This window comes from Oncorhynchus keta, chromosome 19, assembly GCF_023373465.1.
Source record: "Oncorhynchus keta strain PuntledgeMale-10-30-2019 chromosome 19, Oket_V2, whole genome shotgun sequence".
NCBI classification, from domain to species: Eukaryota; Metazoa; Chordata; class Actinopteri; order Salmoniformes; family Salmonidae; genus Oncorhynchus; species Oncorhynchus keta.
The window spans coordinates 33,017,840-33,035,113 of record NC_068439.1 but is presented as its reverse complement, the minus strand read 5'-3'; the positions used below and the strand labels follow the sequence as shown (position 1 = coordinate 33,035,113).

General features: G+C 40.3%; 1 protein-coding gene across 1 annotated transcript; it reads left to right on the top strand.

Moving 5' to 3' along the window:
• On the top strand, positions 1-13,964 carry LOC118398083 (hepatoma-derived growth factor-like). Its single transcript, XM_035793090.2, has 6 exons — positions 1-482; positions 3,831-3,907; positions 4,256-4,400; positions 4,692-4,850; positions 10,596-10,769; positions 11,120-13,964. The coding sequence occupies exons 1-6, from the start codon at positions 396-398 to the stop codon at positions 11,138-11,140; spliced, it is 663 nt and encodes a 220-aa protein (XP_035648983.1). The 5' UTR covers positions 1-395; the 3' UTR covers positions 11,141-13,964.
• The last annotated feature ends 3,310 nt before the right edge of the window (positions 13,965-17,274 follow it).

Sequence of the window (17,274 nt, the reverse complement as noted above, 5' to 3'; positions counted from 1 at the left end):
TCAATTTCAGATAATGAGTCTGCTCGGAAGAGGGAAGCGGTTCCAATTTCAAACAAAAACAAGTCTCTATATACAGAGGATTAGGACGGCAGGAATAACGGGATTTTTTTATAAAACATACGAAAATTACAATTGATAGGTGCAGTTTGTAACCACACTCTGCAAAGCACTAGACCGCGCAACGTTACCAATTCGATTGCGTCCACTTTCTAATTTTCTACGCGTGGCTGAATTTTGACGCGAAAACCTAAAGCAACCGAAAGTTGGAGCTCCTAACCTAACAAGTGCAATCCTCTAGGTTGCTATATTTCGTTGTTTTTGCAACAGTAAACCGACATTGTCCATTTTTTTATATATATATATATAAAAAAATCTTATTCATCCACTGAGAAGCCATGCCGAGGTCGAATAGGCAAAAAGAGTATAAGCCTGGGGATCTCGTGTTTGCGAAAATGAAGGGTTATCCACATTGGCCCGCGAGGGTAAGCGACTTCAGACTTTTACTTCTTAACCAAACGCTAATAGTAGGCCTACGTCTTCTTGTTTCTATCCCACATGTATATGGGCCTATCTGCTAGATCAGATCATTGAGGCCTACCCCTGGTCTTTGCAAAGTTTATTTGCGTATGACTGCGCGCTGTGAAATAGGCTAGTGACATGTTTTTTGTTATACATTTGGTGTTTCATTTTGGGAAATCTAAATTGTAGCAGTAAACATACTTTTACATTTACCTAGCAAATGCCGTCCTGAGTACAATTCATTTCGCAGAGATGCTGTTTAATTTAATAATTGATACGAGGCCTAGTATAGGCTGTCTGATAGATCCTGGCTTCAAGTAAACAAACATATTATATATTGAACTTGTAACAAATAGGCTGGAGTACATTTAATGTCAGTTACCCCTCGACTTCCAAGATATTAGACTATTCCAAGTCCAACCAGTAGTATTTCAAATGTGATTGTGATACAAAGTTGCTACTAGTCGAGTCGCGAAATGGATACTTTGAAACATTGTAACTGAGTTTGCTAGTGTGGGAATTCCGAATGGATAATACACATTACCAAAAGTATGTGGACACCTTGTATGTGGACATTGTTAAATCATGGGCATTAATATGAAGTTGGTCCCGCCCTTTACTGCTATAGCAGCCTACACTCTTCTGGGAAGGCTTTCCACTCGATGTTGGAACATTGCTGTGGGGACTTGCTTCCATTCAGCCACAAGAGCATTAGTGAGGTCGGGCACTGATTGGTGATTAAACCTGGCTCGCAGTCAGCGTTCAAATGAATCCCAAAGGTGTTTGATGGGAGTTAGGTCAGGGCTCTGCAGGCCAGCCAAGTTCTTCCACACCGATCATCGACAAACCATTTCTGCATGGACCTCTATTTGTGCACAGGGGTATTGTCATGCTGAAACAGGAAAGGGTCTTCCCCAAACTGTTTTGTTCTTGTCTATTCATGTTCTGTGTTTTCATGCTTTCGAAACAGCTAATGGGGATCCTACTAAAATACAGAATGCCAAACTGTTGCCACGAAGTTGGAAGCACAGAATCGTCTAGAATATCATTGTATGCTGTAGCATTAAGATTTCCCTTCACTGGAACTAAAGGGTCTAGCCGAATCATGAAAAACAGCCCCAGACCATTATTCCTCCTCCACCAAATTTTACAGTTGGTACTATGCATTGGGGAAGGCAGCTTTCTCCTGGCAACAGCCAAACCCAGATTTGTCTGTCGGACTGCCAGATGGTGAAGCGTGATTCATCACTCCAGAAAAAGTGTTTCCAGAGTCCAATGGCGGTGAGCTTTACACCAATCCAGCAAATGCTTGGCATTGTGCATGTTGATCTTTGGCTTGTGTGCGGCTGCTCGGCCATGGAAACCCGGTTTCATGAAGCTCCCGACGAACAGTTCTTGTGCTGACGATGCTTCCAGAGGCTGTTTGGAACTCTGTAGTGAGTGTTGCAACCGAGGACAGACTAGTTAAACGTGCTACACGCTTCTGCACTCGCCGGTCCCATTCTGTCAGCTTGTGTGGCCTACCACTTCGTGGCTGAGCCATTGTTGCTCCTAGACCCTTCCACTAAACAAGAACACCACTTACAGTTGACAGGCAGGTCAAGCAGGGCAGGAATTAGAGTAACTGACTTGTTGGAAAAGTGGCATCCTATGACGGTGCCATGTTGAAAGTCACTGGGCTCTTCAGTAAGCGCAATGTTCTTCTATGGAGATTGCATGACTGTGTAATCAATTTTATACACCTGTCGCAAACGGGTGTGGCTGAATACATTATTTTGAAGTGGTATCCACATACTTTTGTGTATATATATATATATATATATATATAGGGTATTTGGAGGCAGCGGTGGCATTTGATTGTCTGGCAGCAATGCATGAGCCTATGTAAATGGTGTATGGGTGTTTTAGCTCAGACTCCATTGCAAATTAGTGTAAAGTAGGTCATGTATTTTCATTAAGAATTGCCATTTGTTTATTTTTAAAATGTGTGTGTGTGTGTATATGTATGTCTCACACACACAGACAGTACCTCAAGTTTGGACACACCTCATTCAACAGTTATTTATTTTTTTGGGACAATTTTTCTACATTGTAGAATAACACATGGAATCATGTAGTGACCAAAGTGTTAAAAAAATCAAAATATATTTGATATTTTAGATTTTTCAAAGTAGCCACTCGTTGCCTTGCTGACAATTTTGCACACACTCTTGCACTGAGATGCATTGCCTGAGACTGTACTTTTCACTCCATACATTTTCCCTGACACCCAAAAGCACTCGTTACATGCTTAGCAGTACAGGAAACTGGTCCAATTCACACACTATCAAGAGAACATCCATGGTCGTCCCTAATTCCTCTGATCTGGCGGACTCACTAAACACAAATGCTTAGTTTGTAAATTATGTTGGAGTGTTTCCCTGGCTATTTGTGAAGAAAAAAATATATAGTGTGATCTGGTTTGCCCTACATGTTTGACATAATGGCGTCATCTCTTTTCCTCCTTAGATTACAACAGGGTTATTGTATCTTGCTCATAAGAAATGTATCTTGAGTGTGCCTGTGGATACATCGCATGTAATTGTAATGTAAAATAGAGATAAAAGTAGTACTAATTTAGGCCTACTTCTGAAATGTTAATTCTTAGTATTTGAAATTCTATTTCTGTGTGTCTGTGTTCAACTACACCAAATAATTTTTCAAATGAGCCCTCAGAAAAGTATACACTCACTACACACCCAAGCGTTGGGTTATCAATACATTTGTGCATGATCCCATTCACATTCATAATACATTCACAGGACACAAAACAACAATTATTTACTATTCCCTAAACTATGCCATACATATACACACAGGGCTATCTGTTTTGTTGTTCAGCTCAAATTGGGTGAAGGGGGTCGGTGAAGAGACTCATTGATGTGCCACTGTGTCCAGTGCCCAATATTTGCCTTGGGGGGAGAGACACCATTTTGACAGAACTCTGAATGTCAGTCATTTACGCTATGTGTGTATTTGACTGAGAAAATGAAAGTGTGTGTCAGTCATTAAAGAACTTGAAACCTGGCCTCTCAAGTGAGTGTATGAAGTACATTTTTAATGACCTAATTCTTAAAGCAGCTCTGGCCTTTTAGTTTACGCTGGTCTGCCTTTTTCTTTGTTTCAGTAGCCAAACAAAATATTTTATATGAACTTATATTGTTTGCGGTAGCTCCTGAAATTCATAAATCACCATATTTGCACTTTTGCCCCTAGTTATTTAGTTTGAAGCACTCCCTAACAATTACACTCATTGTTTCCTTCTTCCGCAGATTAACGAGTTACCCGAAGGAGTGGTCAAGTCCCCCTCCAACAAGTACCAAGTGTTCTTCTTTGGGACACATGAGACGTAAGTAAATCATTTTTGATGCAATGAATCCTATCACATAGTCTTGCCTAATTCCAAATGAATCCCTAGCCCCTACCTTCTATACAATAGTCGTGATATGAGAGGCTTTAATAGGCTAGTCTGTATTTTCTCCATATTACTTATACCTATCGGAGAACAAGTTGGAGCTACCACCATATCGTTCCTTACACCTATCAAATTCTCTCCAGATCTCCATGAGTGCACTGGGTGGTTCATTTGGAATGACACATTAGTCGTTTACCTGGTAGTTCCATAGAACAGTATTTTGAAGCACTGTAGGTGGTTGCATGCGTCAACTTTTGAACTTTATAACCTTCAACCTCTCAGGGCATTCCTGGGTCCCAAGGACCTGTTCCCTTATGAGGAGGGCAAGGAGAAGTTTGGCAAGCCCACCAAGAGGAAAGGCTTCAGCGAGGGTCTCTGGGAAATTGAGAACAACCCTACAGTGATACACGAACCCGTGGGCTATGAGGTGTGTGCTTAGAGACTGAAAGGGACGTGTCTGTTTGTGTGCCTGCTGACATGCTTGAGCCTTTGTTCCTGTGTAACACATGATGGTATATGATTTTAGCAGATATTAAGACGCACACCACCCAATGTTTTTCTTTGTTATTCTGGGAACACAAAAACCCTACTATTTCATCATCAATGATAAAGTACTCCCAAATACACATTTACCTATACTCAACCTCAGCAAATACAGGTGTGCATTGGGAATAGTTCACCACGTTTCCCATCCTTAATTCTGTTCTTTCTCCCCCAGCCAGCAAAGAAGGAGACTCCAGCAGAGGGGGCGGTGGAGGCAGGAGGGGCACAAAAGGGGGATGCAGAAGGAAGCAGTGACGAGGACGAAGGGACCCTTGTCATCGATGAGAAGAATGACAAGGGAGTGGCCAAGAGGAAAGCTGGGGGTTCCAGCGAGGTAAGTGTCAAACATTCACATGTCTAGTCAGTCTTAACAAGTAGAACCATACCCCATATCGCTACTGTATTTGTTTATATTTTGCCAATTTCAATTGATTGGGCATTCAAACGGCTGAGCATTTACTAAGAAGTCAATTGGCTATATAGCCACTATTGTAGGTAGTAATTTATGACAATGTCCCCTCTAAGCTGCGCAGCTCCTTCAGGTCTGCAGTGGAGAAGAAATTCCAGCCTGCGCAGAGATCCTGTTGCATGAAATTTAACTTTACTGACCTTTAGTTGCCCCGTTAGTTTACATTCTTTCCTGAAACAGATCAACGTTTCCTTCTACAGTAGTGTGGGAATTATTATCAAATGAACATATCAGTCTTTTTCAATGCATCAAACCCAACTTGGCAAGATTGTCAGTGATTTTTTCGTAGGCAGAGCGCATCAGAATAGCATTCTATTGCATTGGCCGGCACAAGCCGTTTCAAAATCAAATTGTATTTGTCACATGCGCCGAATATAACCTTACCGTAAAATGCTTACTTACGAGTCCTTAACCAACAGTGCAGTTCAAGAAATATAATAAAGAAAACATTTACCTTATAAGCTAAAGTAATTAAAAAAATAAAAAGTAACACAATAAAATAACAGAGGCTATATACATCTGGTACCGGTACTGAGTCCATGTGCAAGGGTACAGGTTAGTTGGTGTAATTTGTACATGTAAGTAGGGGTAAAGTGACTGCATAGATAATAAACCATGAGTAGCATCAGTGTAAAAACAAAGGGGCAAGGGGTGTCGATGTAAACAGTCCAGGTGGACATTTTGATTAATTGTTCAGCAGTCTTATGGCTTGCGGGTAGAAGCTGTTAAGTTGCCTTTCGGGACCTAGACTTGGCGTTCCGGTACCGCTTGCCGTGCGGTAGTGGAGAGAACAGTCTATGATTTGGATGACTGAAGTCTTTGACCATTTTTTGGGCTTTCCTCTGATACTGCCTAGTATTATAGGTACTGGATGGCAGGAAGCTTGGCCCCAGTGATGTACTGGGCCATACGCACTACCATCTGTAGCATCTTACGGTCAGATGCCGAGCAGTTGCCATACCAGGCAGTGATGCAACCGGTCAGCATGCTCTCGATGGTGCAGCTGTAGAAATGTTTGAGGATCTCTGGGCCCATGACAAATCTTTTCAGTCTCCTGAAGGGGAAAAGGTGTTGTCGTGCCCTCTTCACGACTGTTTTGGTGAGTGTTTGAACCATAATAGTTTGTTGGTGATGTGGACGCCAAGGAACTTGAAACTCTTGACCCTCTCCACTACAGTCCTGTCGATGTTAATGGGGGCATGTTCGGCCCTCCTTTTCCTGTAGTCCACGATCAGCTCTTTTGTCTTGATTACGTTGAGGTTGTTCTCCTGGCACCACACTGCCGGTCTCTGACCTCCTCCTTATAGGCTGACTCATCGTTGTTAGTGGTCAGGCAGGCCTACCACTGTTGTCGTCAGCAAACTCAATGATGGTGTTGGAGTCGTGCTTGGCACAGCAGTCGTGGGTGAATAGGGAGTACAGGAGGGGACTAAGCATGCACCCCTGATGGGCCCCCTTGTTGAAGTTCAGTGTGGCAGATGTGTTGTTGCATACACTTACCACCTGGGGCCAGCCCATCAGGAATCACCCACTGTTGGAATAGAAGCTCTTTTGAGATCAAAGAGCAGAGCCGAGTGTGAAAATGTTTTCATATTCTTTGCTAGTTAGCAAGTTATTAGGCAGGTTATAGCTAATACAAACGCTATTCATTTGTTAACCTTTATTTAACTAGGCATGTCTGTACAAATTCTTATTTACAATGACGGCCAACCCCAGACGACGCTAGGCCAATTGTGCGCTGCCCTATGGTACTCCAAATCACAGCCGGATGTGATACAGCCTGGAATTGAACCGGGGACTGTAGTGACGTCTCTTGCACTGAGACGCAGTGCCTTAGACCGCCGCGACGCGTTTCTTGCCATCTTTCAAAAGCACGTCAGGTTAAGACCTTTGTTTTTGTCTCAAATGGGCAGTAGTGTATTTTGAGACGGGCTTGAATATTCAGAGAAGACAATATTTTTTACAATTCTCTGTATGGTACCAATAATGATACTTTTATTTTGTATAGTAGTTTCTTCCTTCATTCGTCACAATACAACACAATTTCCAGTCACATATTTTGCCCATGGTGTTCACTGTTTACAGATAAGTTTTTCTGTTTTCTGATATGTGACTTGAGCTTTCAGACAAATAAAAAACCTAAGGTTAATGTTAAGCCCTGCATCATGTTTTTTAAAAAGTCTCATGGAATACAGGCCTCAACCAATAACTATTTTCATCTGAAAAGGTTATGCAATGCATTTGATCCATTGTTTTTGCTGATAGGCAACTGTGAATGTCCTGATAGGCTCCAAATAGCTTCAGTTGTCTACTTGGACATTTTCTAAAACTGTAACTGAAAGTGGGCACAGACTCAGTGTTCACAGTAAAAGCATGCTGTAAGTTGCACAGAATGCTCACAGTGTTCAAGATTCTGCTCATAAGACCTGAAATTTGCTCAGTGCCCAAAAAATGTTTGGAAACATTGATGGCCGGTATCGCAGAAGAACTGCCTCACAGGCAATGTTACGTTACCATTTTCTGCTTTAAACGGAGTTACATGTTCCACAGGAATATTTTGCAACACTTTATAATAACGATAAGTAGTATATAATAGTTTATTCATAATTAATTAATAATTACTCCCACATGTGTAAATGTTAGTAAGCTAGTTATTCACACATTTATAAACAACCTTTTTAAGTATGCAATAATTATTCATAATGTCTTGAGTGAACAGTGCACATTCTCATAAAATAATGCCATTTGGTATACCATTCAGCAGTACCTGATGCTCTTTAGACTGAATCTGCAGTAAGGGAATCTTTCTTTTTTGAACGAAGTGGAGGTGAGGAGCATCGTGCAAGGTGGGGGAAAGAACAGCAGAATATGTAGTGCATATTTTATCCTAGAATGGCCTTGAACATATCATTGGTTAAACAATCACACACTACAGAGGATGTTTAAGGAAATCTATTTATAATTTCATTCAAACAGTCACACTTGTAATAGTGTGATGTGTAACTTCAGACGCACTCTATGCTGGTCAAGTAACATTTTCGTCCAAAAACGGAATTACAGTGGGGCAAAAAAGTATTTAGTCAGCCACCAATTGTGCAAGTTCTCCCACTTAAAAAGATGAGAGGCCTGTAATTTTCATCATAGGTACACTTCAACTATGACAGACAAAATGAGAAAAAAAATCCAGAAAATCACATTGTAGGATTTTTAATGAATTTATTTGCAAATTATGGTGGAAAACAATTGGTGGCTGACTAAATACTTTTTTTGCCCCACTGTATTAACTTTTTCTTGCCAGTGATATACCAAAACCAAAGTGTGAAAATAGTCTGCGTTTAAAGGTTATACATGTAACATTTCCACCTGCAAATCATACATGTAACATTTCTACTTCAATCACATATCAGCTGTAATGAAGGAATGAAAAACCACTAGAGGAAAACGGGCCGATCCGGCCAGCTGTTGTGTAGGTTACATCTCCCTGATTTATGATTAGTTTGGGTTTGCAAGGTTGACATTAGCAAAACATTTGCATTACAACACTTCTTCATTTACAAACAATATGCTTTACATTTCCTTCAACATCCTGTGTGCTTATTCTTTTACCATTGATATGTTCTAGGCTATTTTGAGACCTTAAGTATAATCGGATACGGCTGGAATGTCTACCAATGAAGTTATTTTTGTGATAAATTACACTGTTCACTCAAAGCATTTATAAAGTATAAATGATTAGTAAATGGTTTATGAACCTACTATTAAACATCTTCTAAATGATATGATCATTATTACTTTTTAAAGTTGTTTACACATGTGTGAATAACTAGCTTGCTAACATTAACAAATGTGGGAGTAATGATGAATAAGCTATTAACTAATCCCTTGTGAAATGTATTTCAAGGTGTTCTAACAAAGTACTACTGACTTCAATAGACGAGTGGCAGGTGTGGGTCACTTTGCTTGTCATAATGAAACTATCATTGCATGGCATTTTAAAGTTTTTGTTGTTTATTTAAAACAGTAAAAAAGTCAAATAAAATAAAAACGAACAAATAAGCAATCGTGTACAGTGAGTGGCAAGACAAAGTATGTGAACCCATTGGAATTACCTGGATTTCTGCATAAATTGGTCATAAAATTTGATCTGATCTTCGTCGAAGTTACAACAATAGACAAACGGTGTGCTTAAACTAATAACACACAAATTATTGTATTTTTCTTGTCTACATTGAATACAGAATTTAAACATACTTTTCCCAACCTACAAAATGAATGTGAACCCCAAGGCTAATGACTTCTCCAAAAGGTAATTGGAGTCAGCTAACCTGGAGTCCAATCAATGAGGTGAGATTGGAGATGTTGGTTAGAGCTGCCTTGCCATTTAAAAAACACTCAACAAAAAAAATATTTTGCTATTCAAAAGAAGCATTGCTTGATGTGAACTATGCCTCAAACAAAAGAGATCTCAGAAGACCTAAGATGAAGAATTGTTGACTTGCATAAAGCTGGAAAGGGTTACAAAAGTATCTCTAAAAACCTTGATGTTCATCAGACCATGGTAAGACAAATTGTCTATAAATGGAGAAAGTTCAGCACTGTTGCTACTCTACCCAGGAGTGTCCGCCCTGCAAAGATTACTGCAAGAGCACAGCGCAAATACATAAAACACTAAACAAGAATGGTGTTCATGGGAGGACACCACGGAAGAAGCCACTTCTGTCCAAAAAAAACCCATTGCTGCACGTCTGAAGTTTGCAAAAGTGCACCTGGATGTTCCACAGCGCTACTGGCAACATATTCTGTAGACAGATGAAACTACAGTTGAGTTGTTTGGAGGGAACACATAACACTATGTGTGGAGAAAAAATGCACAGCACACCAACATCAAAACCCCCCAACTGTAAAGTATGGTGGAGGGAGCATCATGGTTTGGAGCTGCTTTGCTGCCTCAGGGCCTGGACAGCTTGCTATCATCGACGGGAAAATGAATTCTCAATTTATCAAGACTTTTTGCAGGAGAATGTAAGGCTATCTGTCCGCCAATTGAAGTTCAACAGAAGTTGGGTGATGCAACAGGACAACGACCCAAAACACAGAAGTCAATCAACAACATAATGGCTTCAACAGAAGAAAATATACCTTCTGGAGTGGCCCAGTCAGAGTCCTGACCTCGACATGACTGAGATGCTGTGGCATGACCTCAAGAGAGCAGTTCACACCAGATATCCCAAGAATATTGCTGAACTGAAACAGTTTTGTAAAGAGGAATGGTCCAAAATTCCACTACAGAAAAGGTTTGGTTGAGGTTATTGCTGCCAAAGGAGGGTCAACCAGTTATTAAATCCAAGGTTTCACTTACTTTTCCACCTTGCACTGTGAATGTTTACACGGGGGGTTCAACAAAGACTTGAAAACACATCACTGTATGTGTGTTGTTAGTTTAAGCAGACTGTTTGTCTATTGTTGTGACCTAGATGAAGATCCGATCAAATTTTATGACCATTTCATGTAGAAATCCAGATATTTCCAAAGGGTTCACATGCTTTTTCTTGCCACTTGGGGAAACATGTCACTTGAATAAGGGTGATGCGTCTTTCTCTTTCCCTGAAGAGCTCTCCTAAACGACCTAAGGACACAGAGGGCAAAGGTGACTCGAAGGTGGATAGTAAGAAGTCTGACAGTGAGCTGAAGCTTAATGACAAGGCAGGGCATAAGCCCACTGAGCTCTCTTCTGCGCCGGGTGAATCAAAACCACCGACCGAGGGCCAACTAACATCAGAGAAGGTAAGGGAAGTTGTCTTTTGACCGATGAGTTACATCGATCTCCTGTTCAGAGGAGATCTATTAATTTGGTCTTCTTCTTGGGCCTGGTCCAGGGTGAGTTTCCCAAAAGCCTTCTAGCTAATGTGGCCTGTTATTTCTGTTGACAATCTTCTGTGCTTGAACTAACGAAATTGAACAAATGAAGCACTTTGCTGTTCTACGCGGAATTGTTCATCAATAGATACTGTATATACTACTGCACTGGCAACGAGGCTTTCGAGAAACTCGCACCTGGTTCATATCCAACATTATTTTTAAAAAGTATGAAATTACTGATGCGATGTAATATTTTCTCCATGCTTTCTTCTCAGCCTGTGACGGACAGTGCTTAACATCAAGCCTCTGAGGATGACCAAGAACCCTTGGTTCTTCTCTGTGGAATTTGGGGTGACAACACACAGTAATTAGCTAATCTTTGAATGCTAGTTTTCTGCTGTTTAAGTAACTGGAAAGTGTTAAGACCTATATAGAAATTGTACTTGCTATATATCGATAGATATATATTGAAAGGCAAAAAAAACTTACTTGCCAGTTGGGGATATTGTATATCCCAGGATTGAAATTGTCAAGTCAAACCAATAGTGATGAGAAATTCAAGGCTCAAGAGGAAATGTGTTTCGGATGTATAATTATTTTTTTTTGTCCAATGATGTCTGGCTGCTAGGTGTCAAATGCATTACAGTTTACACATACGGTTTCTTTAACAAGAATCTAAACATAAGCAAATGAATACAAAAACAAAACAAATTTGGGGAAATCTAGTAAACATTACATTCATAATTAATTTCCATTTAACATAAAAATCCTGTTTTTGAATAGGTTTTTAGTTATGAGGGTTGTTGGTGTTAGACTTGATAGCTTTTTGCTATGTCGTTGTGCTTTATAAAAAGATGTGTTCTTGGCTTTAAGGTGTATACATAATAGTAATTGTACTTGCTTTTCTTCCCCTTTCCTCGGCCTGACTTTGAAACAGACGATGTATTTTCTTACTCATGGTGTGTTGCACTTTTAAGATATTTAACATTGCCTAGATCATTAGCAAGTTTTTCTAGCGACAACTATCGTTTTAATGCTATATAACATGTTGCATGTTACCTGTACATGGTAGGTGACCAAATGATGCGCCTTCAATGACACCGAATTCCCTATTTTGATTGAATGTCACATCTATTTAGAGAAGCACAAGGAAACGAAAACCACTTTGCAAACCCCTCTCTTAACCCTTTACACTCAAACCCATATATGGGTTGAAAATGGCAGATTTGGGCACTGATAAGTTTAAATTGGAACGCAGTGGCTCTACAGTAACATGCTATAAATGACGTCAGAGCTCTGGCTCTGCGTGTCACAGCGCTGTATGGGTTTTGACTGACAGCCTTTCTTGTCGTGTGCGGTGCTCAAGTTCAGAAGTTGTCCCCATCTCTCCCGTACTGGTTGTATCCAGAGTATATTTCAGATTTTGGTATCAACAAATGCGAAGAAATGCACACTAAATGTAAAATACACATAAAATCAGCAGTGTAATGTTTGGATGTCAGGTGAACTGTTGTCCTCAGCGTTGGTCTAAACATGATTCCATAATCTCCAAACTCTTCCCTTTCAATTGCTACCATGCTTATGCATTTTCATATTGCTTCTATCAGAACCATTACACTTTATCACTGTCCATATAGGTAAATTCCGACATTTAAATAATGAAGGGAAATCTATATTTCAAAAACTACCCCAAAATGAAATGTGCATTGTTAAAAGCAAGAAAAACATTCCTGAATGTTTCTGTGACAATGTTGGTATTAACCAGTGACATGTTTGATGAAGCGCAATACTTTCAGGTCTGGAAGATGACTAGGAAGGGGACTATGTTCTATGGAAGGGGCATTCACTCCTACCCTGGAGGTCTGGAGTACTGCTGGTTTTCAGTTCTATTAATGGCACCTAATTCATTTAGTTTACCTGATATCCCAGGTTAAACCTGATTTAGAAAGGGAATAATGAAAAGTGGAAAAAAGCAGTGGAAGGTTCAGATTTTAATGAGTTCTTGAAAAAAATATTTACATTTCTTGATAGAAACTGCACTGTTCATTGGTCCAGACATTTTACAATCTCATGTCATCCATCTCTTATGGTGCTTTAATGGTGACAATGTTGTGAAAAGGACATCAGCCTTGTGGCCAACAAGATGGTGTTCAGGTTATTTTGATATTGGGGCACCTGTGAAAACCGAACACTTCAACACTGTGCAGAATAGCTCTGTCTTTGGGTACATGATTGTCACAATTCTGATTTGAAGTTGCTCTGCTTTTTCCCTTATACTATTCACTGTGGGGCATACTTAGAGTATGGTAACTGTGTGTAGCTTAATATTTTGGTGTGAGTGACTTGCCCTTCAAACCTTTTGAACTGAAACAGAGTGAGACTTGTCCTGTGATTTTGGCTGCTAAACCAAATGTTTTATTATTTTGTGTTGTCGTAAGAATATAACCCTTGTGTTGATATTTGAAATGCAATATGTGAATGTCTTTCTTTTTTTCAGGGGGGGCTTTTTGTCACATTTATTGGTCCCTCCCTTATGTATGCTTTGCGTCTTCAGTTTTATGATTGGATGATTTTTGGATATGTTATTAATTCGTTGTTGCAATTTTGTGGCCCTTGTTTGGTGAAATCCATACATGCATTCAATCATCAGGTCTTTTTAGAATTCCATAAGTCATTAATTAACTGAACCACGACACACAGAGGGGCGTTTCAGGAACAGGCCTTAGAACTGCTCTGTCTGTACTGAATATGGCCCAGACCTTTACACCAGGCTTCCCTTTCAACTTCTAGACCGTCACTCATTCATAGTCAACTTTGTACGCTGATTGACCTGCTCCGTGATTCTGGACCTTTCATTATTTTTTCCCTTTTACATTTCAACATTCAAAACCTAATGCTGTCAAAAGGATTCTATTTTTGGTGGGTCATAGCCAGATCCTCAGCAATTCACAGTGGACTTAAAATCCCCCAAAAATGTAAGGGGAGTAAAATTCCAGTTACTTTCTTTGGATCTTTTTCACTGATTGTCAATCCGCCACGCTTCTTGCTTAGTTCTACCATTTGTAGCTAGCCGCCAGTCCATTTTATTTCAAACCAATAAACATGTTGATTACAAAATGAGTCCACCTGCCTGCCATGTTTAACTTTCACCAGGAGTGCCTTTCCTTATAGAATGTGCATCTTCCCCTCTTATCGTTCCACCTGGACATTAACGTTCATCCCACAGCTGCCACCAAATGTAAGATAGGGGGGGGGGTACGAGAACACCTGCATCTTTTACTGAAGAGTCCACTCTCCGACAGTGTCATTCTTGACTTGTGGAAAATATGTTTGTAGATTCCTGTCAAAGCATTTTCTTATTTATCCTGGGAATGGGTAAATCATAAGTGATTTCAATGGGTTAATAAATGAACTCTTCAGTGTATTTATGACAGCCATTTTATTTCACAATGATGTATGGTTAACTGTTGTGTCCTGTTCTGGCCACAAGATGTTAGCCATAATACATTGTAATTCCTTCCTGATATGACTTGGATTGAGGCATGGAACTCTATGTAGTGTAATGTTTTTATATATATATATATATATATATATTAGTTTTAATGGTACACAATAACCGGTGAAGATCAAACACACAAGTCGATTATAAACATCCCATTAATGCTAGCCGTGTGTTCCGTAGCCGTATCATTTAAGACCTCTGCTAACTTATTATAGAAATCCATTCAGAACATGTGGATCATTTAGAATGTTCCACCCTGGAATAACTGACATCATGCATTATGACATGTTACCTACTACCATTGTTCTCTGAATGCAACGTTCCAGTAACATTTTCAACTTAAGGTGGTCAACCATGGGAGGGAACAAATCGAAAAAGGTATAGTTATTGAAGTGCCAAGTCCTGTTGGTTGATTTAATAACGTGTGTTTGAGTAATATTAGTACCCCAATTAACAGAAAATAAATGAAGGTTGATGTCACTCAAAGACCTGTGGTTATCAATCTGTCATCCAAAGGTATTTTTGAAAAGTGATGTTTATGCTTATGGTAGGTATGTTATTTTGTAGGGTAAGGGTAGGCTTTTCTTAAATGTGTGTATCTGTGTTTTGATACTAAGAGCAAGGGTGCAGGCAGCAACCATACAGCTACTGAGAATGCCAGGTAATACACACCTACAGTACAGACAATCAGTAATTCTAATTCTGTGCTCAGTTTTACTATGGCTACCTCTACTTTACTATACAGTTGGGTTGTATCTTCACAGATGTGGAGGTCAATGAGACTGGAACGAGCTCTGAGGTAAAACGAGCAGTAAACATGAAGATTCTGTAAATCATTGACCATGGCAAGGTATTGTCCGAGGCCACCGTTGAGGCCACTAATCTCCAAAAATCTTTTGACCTATTTACTTGCAGCCAACCAGGGCAACCCCGTCTGATGCAACTGAGCAAGGTGTTCACAGTCAAACCTCTCGACCTGCGGCGAAGACAATTTAAAAGGCTCCGTGTAGCAGAGAACTGTCCCAATCTTTCGTGGAAAGGTCGACTTGGCCCTGACACTTTGTAAGTTGGAAGGGGTCACCGTAGACCTCTGGAACTTCAGCAACAACAATCGGAGAGAACACAAAAAGTTGTCGGACTGTCGGACTGCCACGCTGAGGAATACGAGTTGATTGCCACCCATCTGACGGGGGCTGTCATCATGCAAATGGTGGATTGCATTATGGAGTATGGAAATCCACGGTTTTGCGAAACAGTAATTCCAACATCTTCAGGACAATGGGGCTCAACAAGGACGTGCAAACTTCTCATGATATGGGCACAGAGTGCTGTGAACATGACCAGCGTCAGCCTCTCAGGGCATAGAAACTGCCTGACCAATAGTTCCAGACACCCCCCCATTCAAACAATGAAAAATTGACACATTCTTTTGTTTTTTAAACAAAAACATATATGGAAACGAGGACTCTTAAAGTTGCAATATGGAACTTCTTGGGTGAGCTGACCAAGGTCACATAGCCATGTGAGTTATAGATCTGTCATTCGTGTTGAAAGCAACTCTAAAAAGCGGGATAATATACTGCAATAATATAAACGCAACATGTATAAAGTGTTGGTCCCATGTTTCATGAGCTGAAATAAAAGATCCCAGAAATGTTCCATATGCACAAAAAGCTTCTTTCTCTCAAATTATGTAAACACATGTTTACATCTCTGTTAGTGAGCATTTGCCAAGATAATCTATCCACCTGATAGGTGTGGCATAATCAAGAAGTTAATTAAACAGCATGATCATTATCACAGGTGCACCTTGTGCTGGGGAAAATAAAAGGCCACTCTAAAATGTGCAGTTATGTCACACAAAACAAGTTTTGAGGGAGCGTGCAATTGGCATGCTGACTGCACGAATGTCCACCAGAGCTGTTTACAGATAATTGAATGTTTATTTCTCTACCATAAGCTGCCTCCAATGTCATTTTGGAGAATTTGGCAGTACGTCCAACCCGGCCTCAGGACCGCAGACCATGTGTAACCACGCCAGCCCAGGACCTCCACATCCGGCTTCTTCACCTGCGGGATTGTCTGAGACCAGCCATCCGGATGGCTGATGAAACTGAGGAGTATTTCTGCCTGTAATAAAGCCCTTTTGAGGGGAAAAAGTCATTCTGATTGGCTGCGCCTGGCTCCCCAGTGGGTGGGCCTGGCTCCCAAGTGGGTAGGCCTACGTGCCCCTGCTCAGTCATATGAAATCCATAGATTAGGGTGTAATTAATTTGTTTAAATTGACTCATTTGCTTATATGAACCGTAACTCAGTAAAATCATTGAAATTGTTGAATGTTGCATTAATAGTTTTGTTCAGTTTAATATTTTGTGCATGGTTGCTAGTGGCCTACATGATTAATCTGCTTTTAAGGATAAGGAAAACCAGCTCCAAAGAACAAAGTTTGGGCCTCTCTAATGCCCAATTAATTTGAACTTTACAAGGCCAGTTCTGTTACTGAAGGGGGTAGCACTTTACATACACTGCAAGCAGTGAATATAAAACGGTACGGTCCGGTATAGCATCCCGGCAAAATAAATAGTGAGGGTACTCTATACCTGTAAAACATGAGCCTATCACAATAATATGACAACAAAATGTTTTTTTTTTTTTAAATGTTCTGCCTAAAAACATTGAAACTTCTCTCACCCAGTGGCATGAGGGCTATTTAGGTGAGTGCTGATGACGCCCGGTGATAAACAGTGCCCACTTTACCAAATGCAGTGGCGCAAAATATTTAGATTGTCCATGCCCAGCACACCTCTACAGGATGCTGTTGGAGATGTATTAATGAGGAGAGAGAGAGTGCAGGAGAATTCAACTAAAAAGGGAAGCGGGCAGACATCTGTTTTGGTGGGGGGGATTTTTTTTGTTGTTGTGTGGGAT

Bases quoted from the DNA above. Each gene is read 5' to 3' on its own strand.
- LOC118398083 (XM_035793090.2), top strand. From the start codon at position 396: ATGCCGAGGTCGAATAGGCAAAAAGAGTATAAGCCTGGGGATCTCGTG. The intron at 483-3,830 runs GTAAGCGACTTC...CTTCTTCCGCAG, and splicing joins ATCCACATTGGCCCGCGAGG to ATTAACGAGTTACCCGAAGG. The intron at 10,770-11,119 runs GTAAGGGAAGTT...CTTTCTTCTCAG, and splicing joins GCCAACTAACATCAGAGAAG to CCTGTGACGGACAGTGCTTA.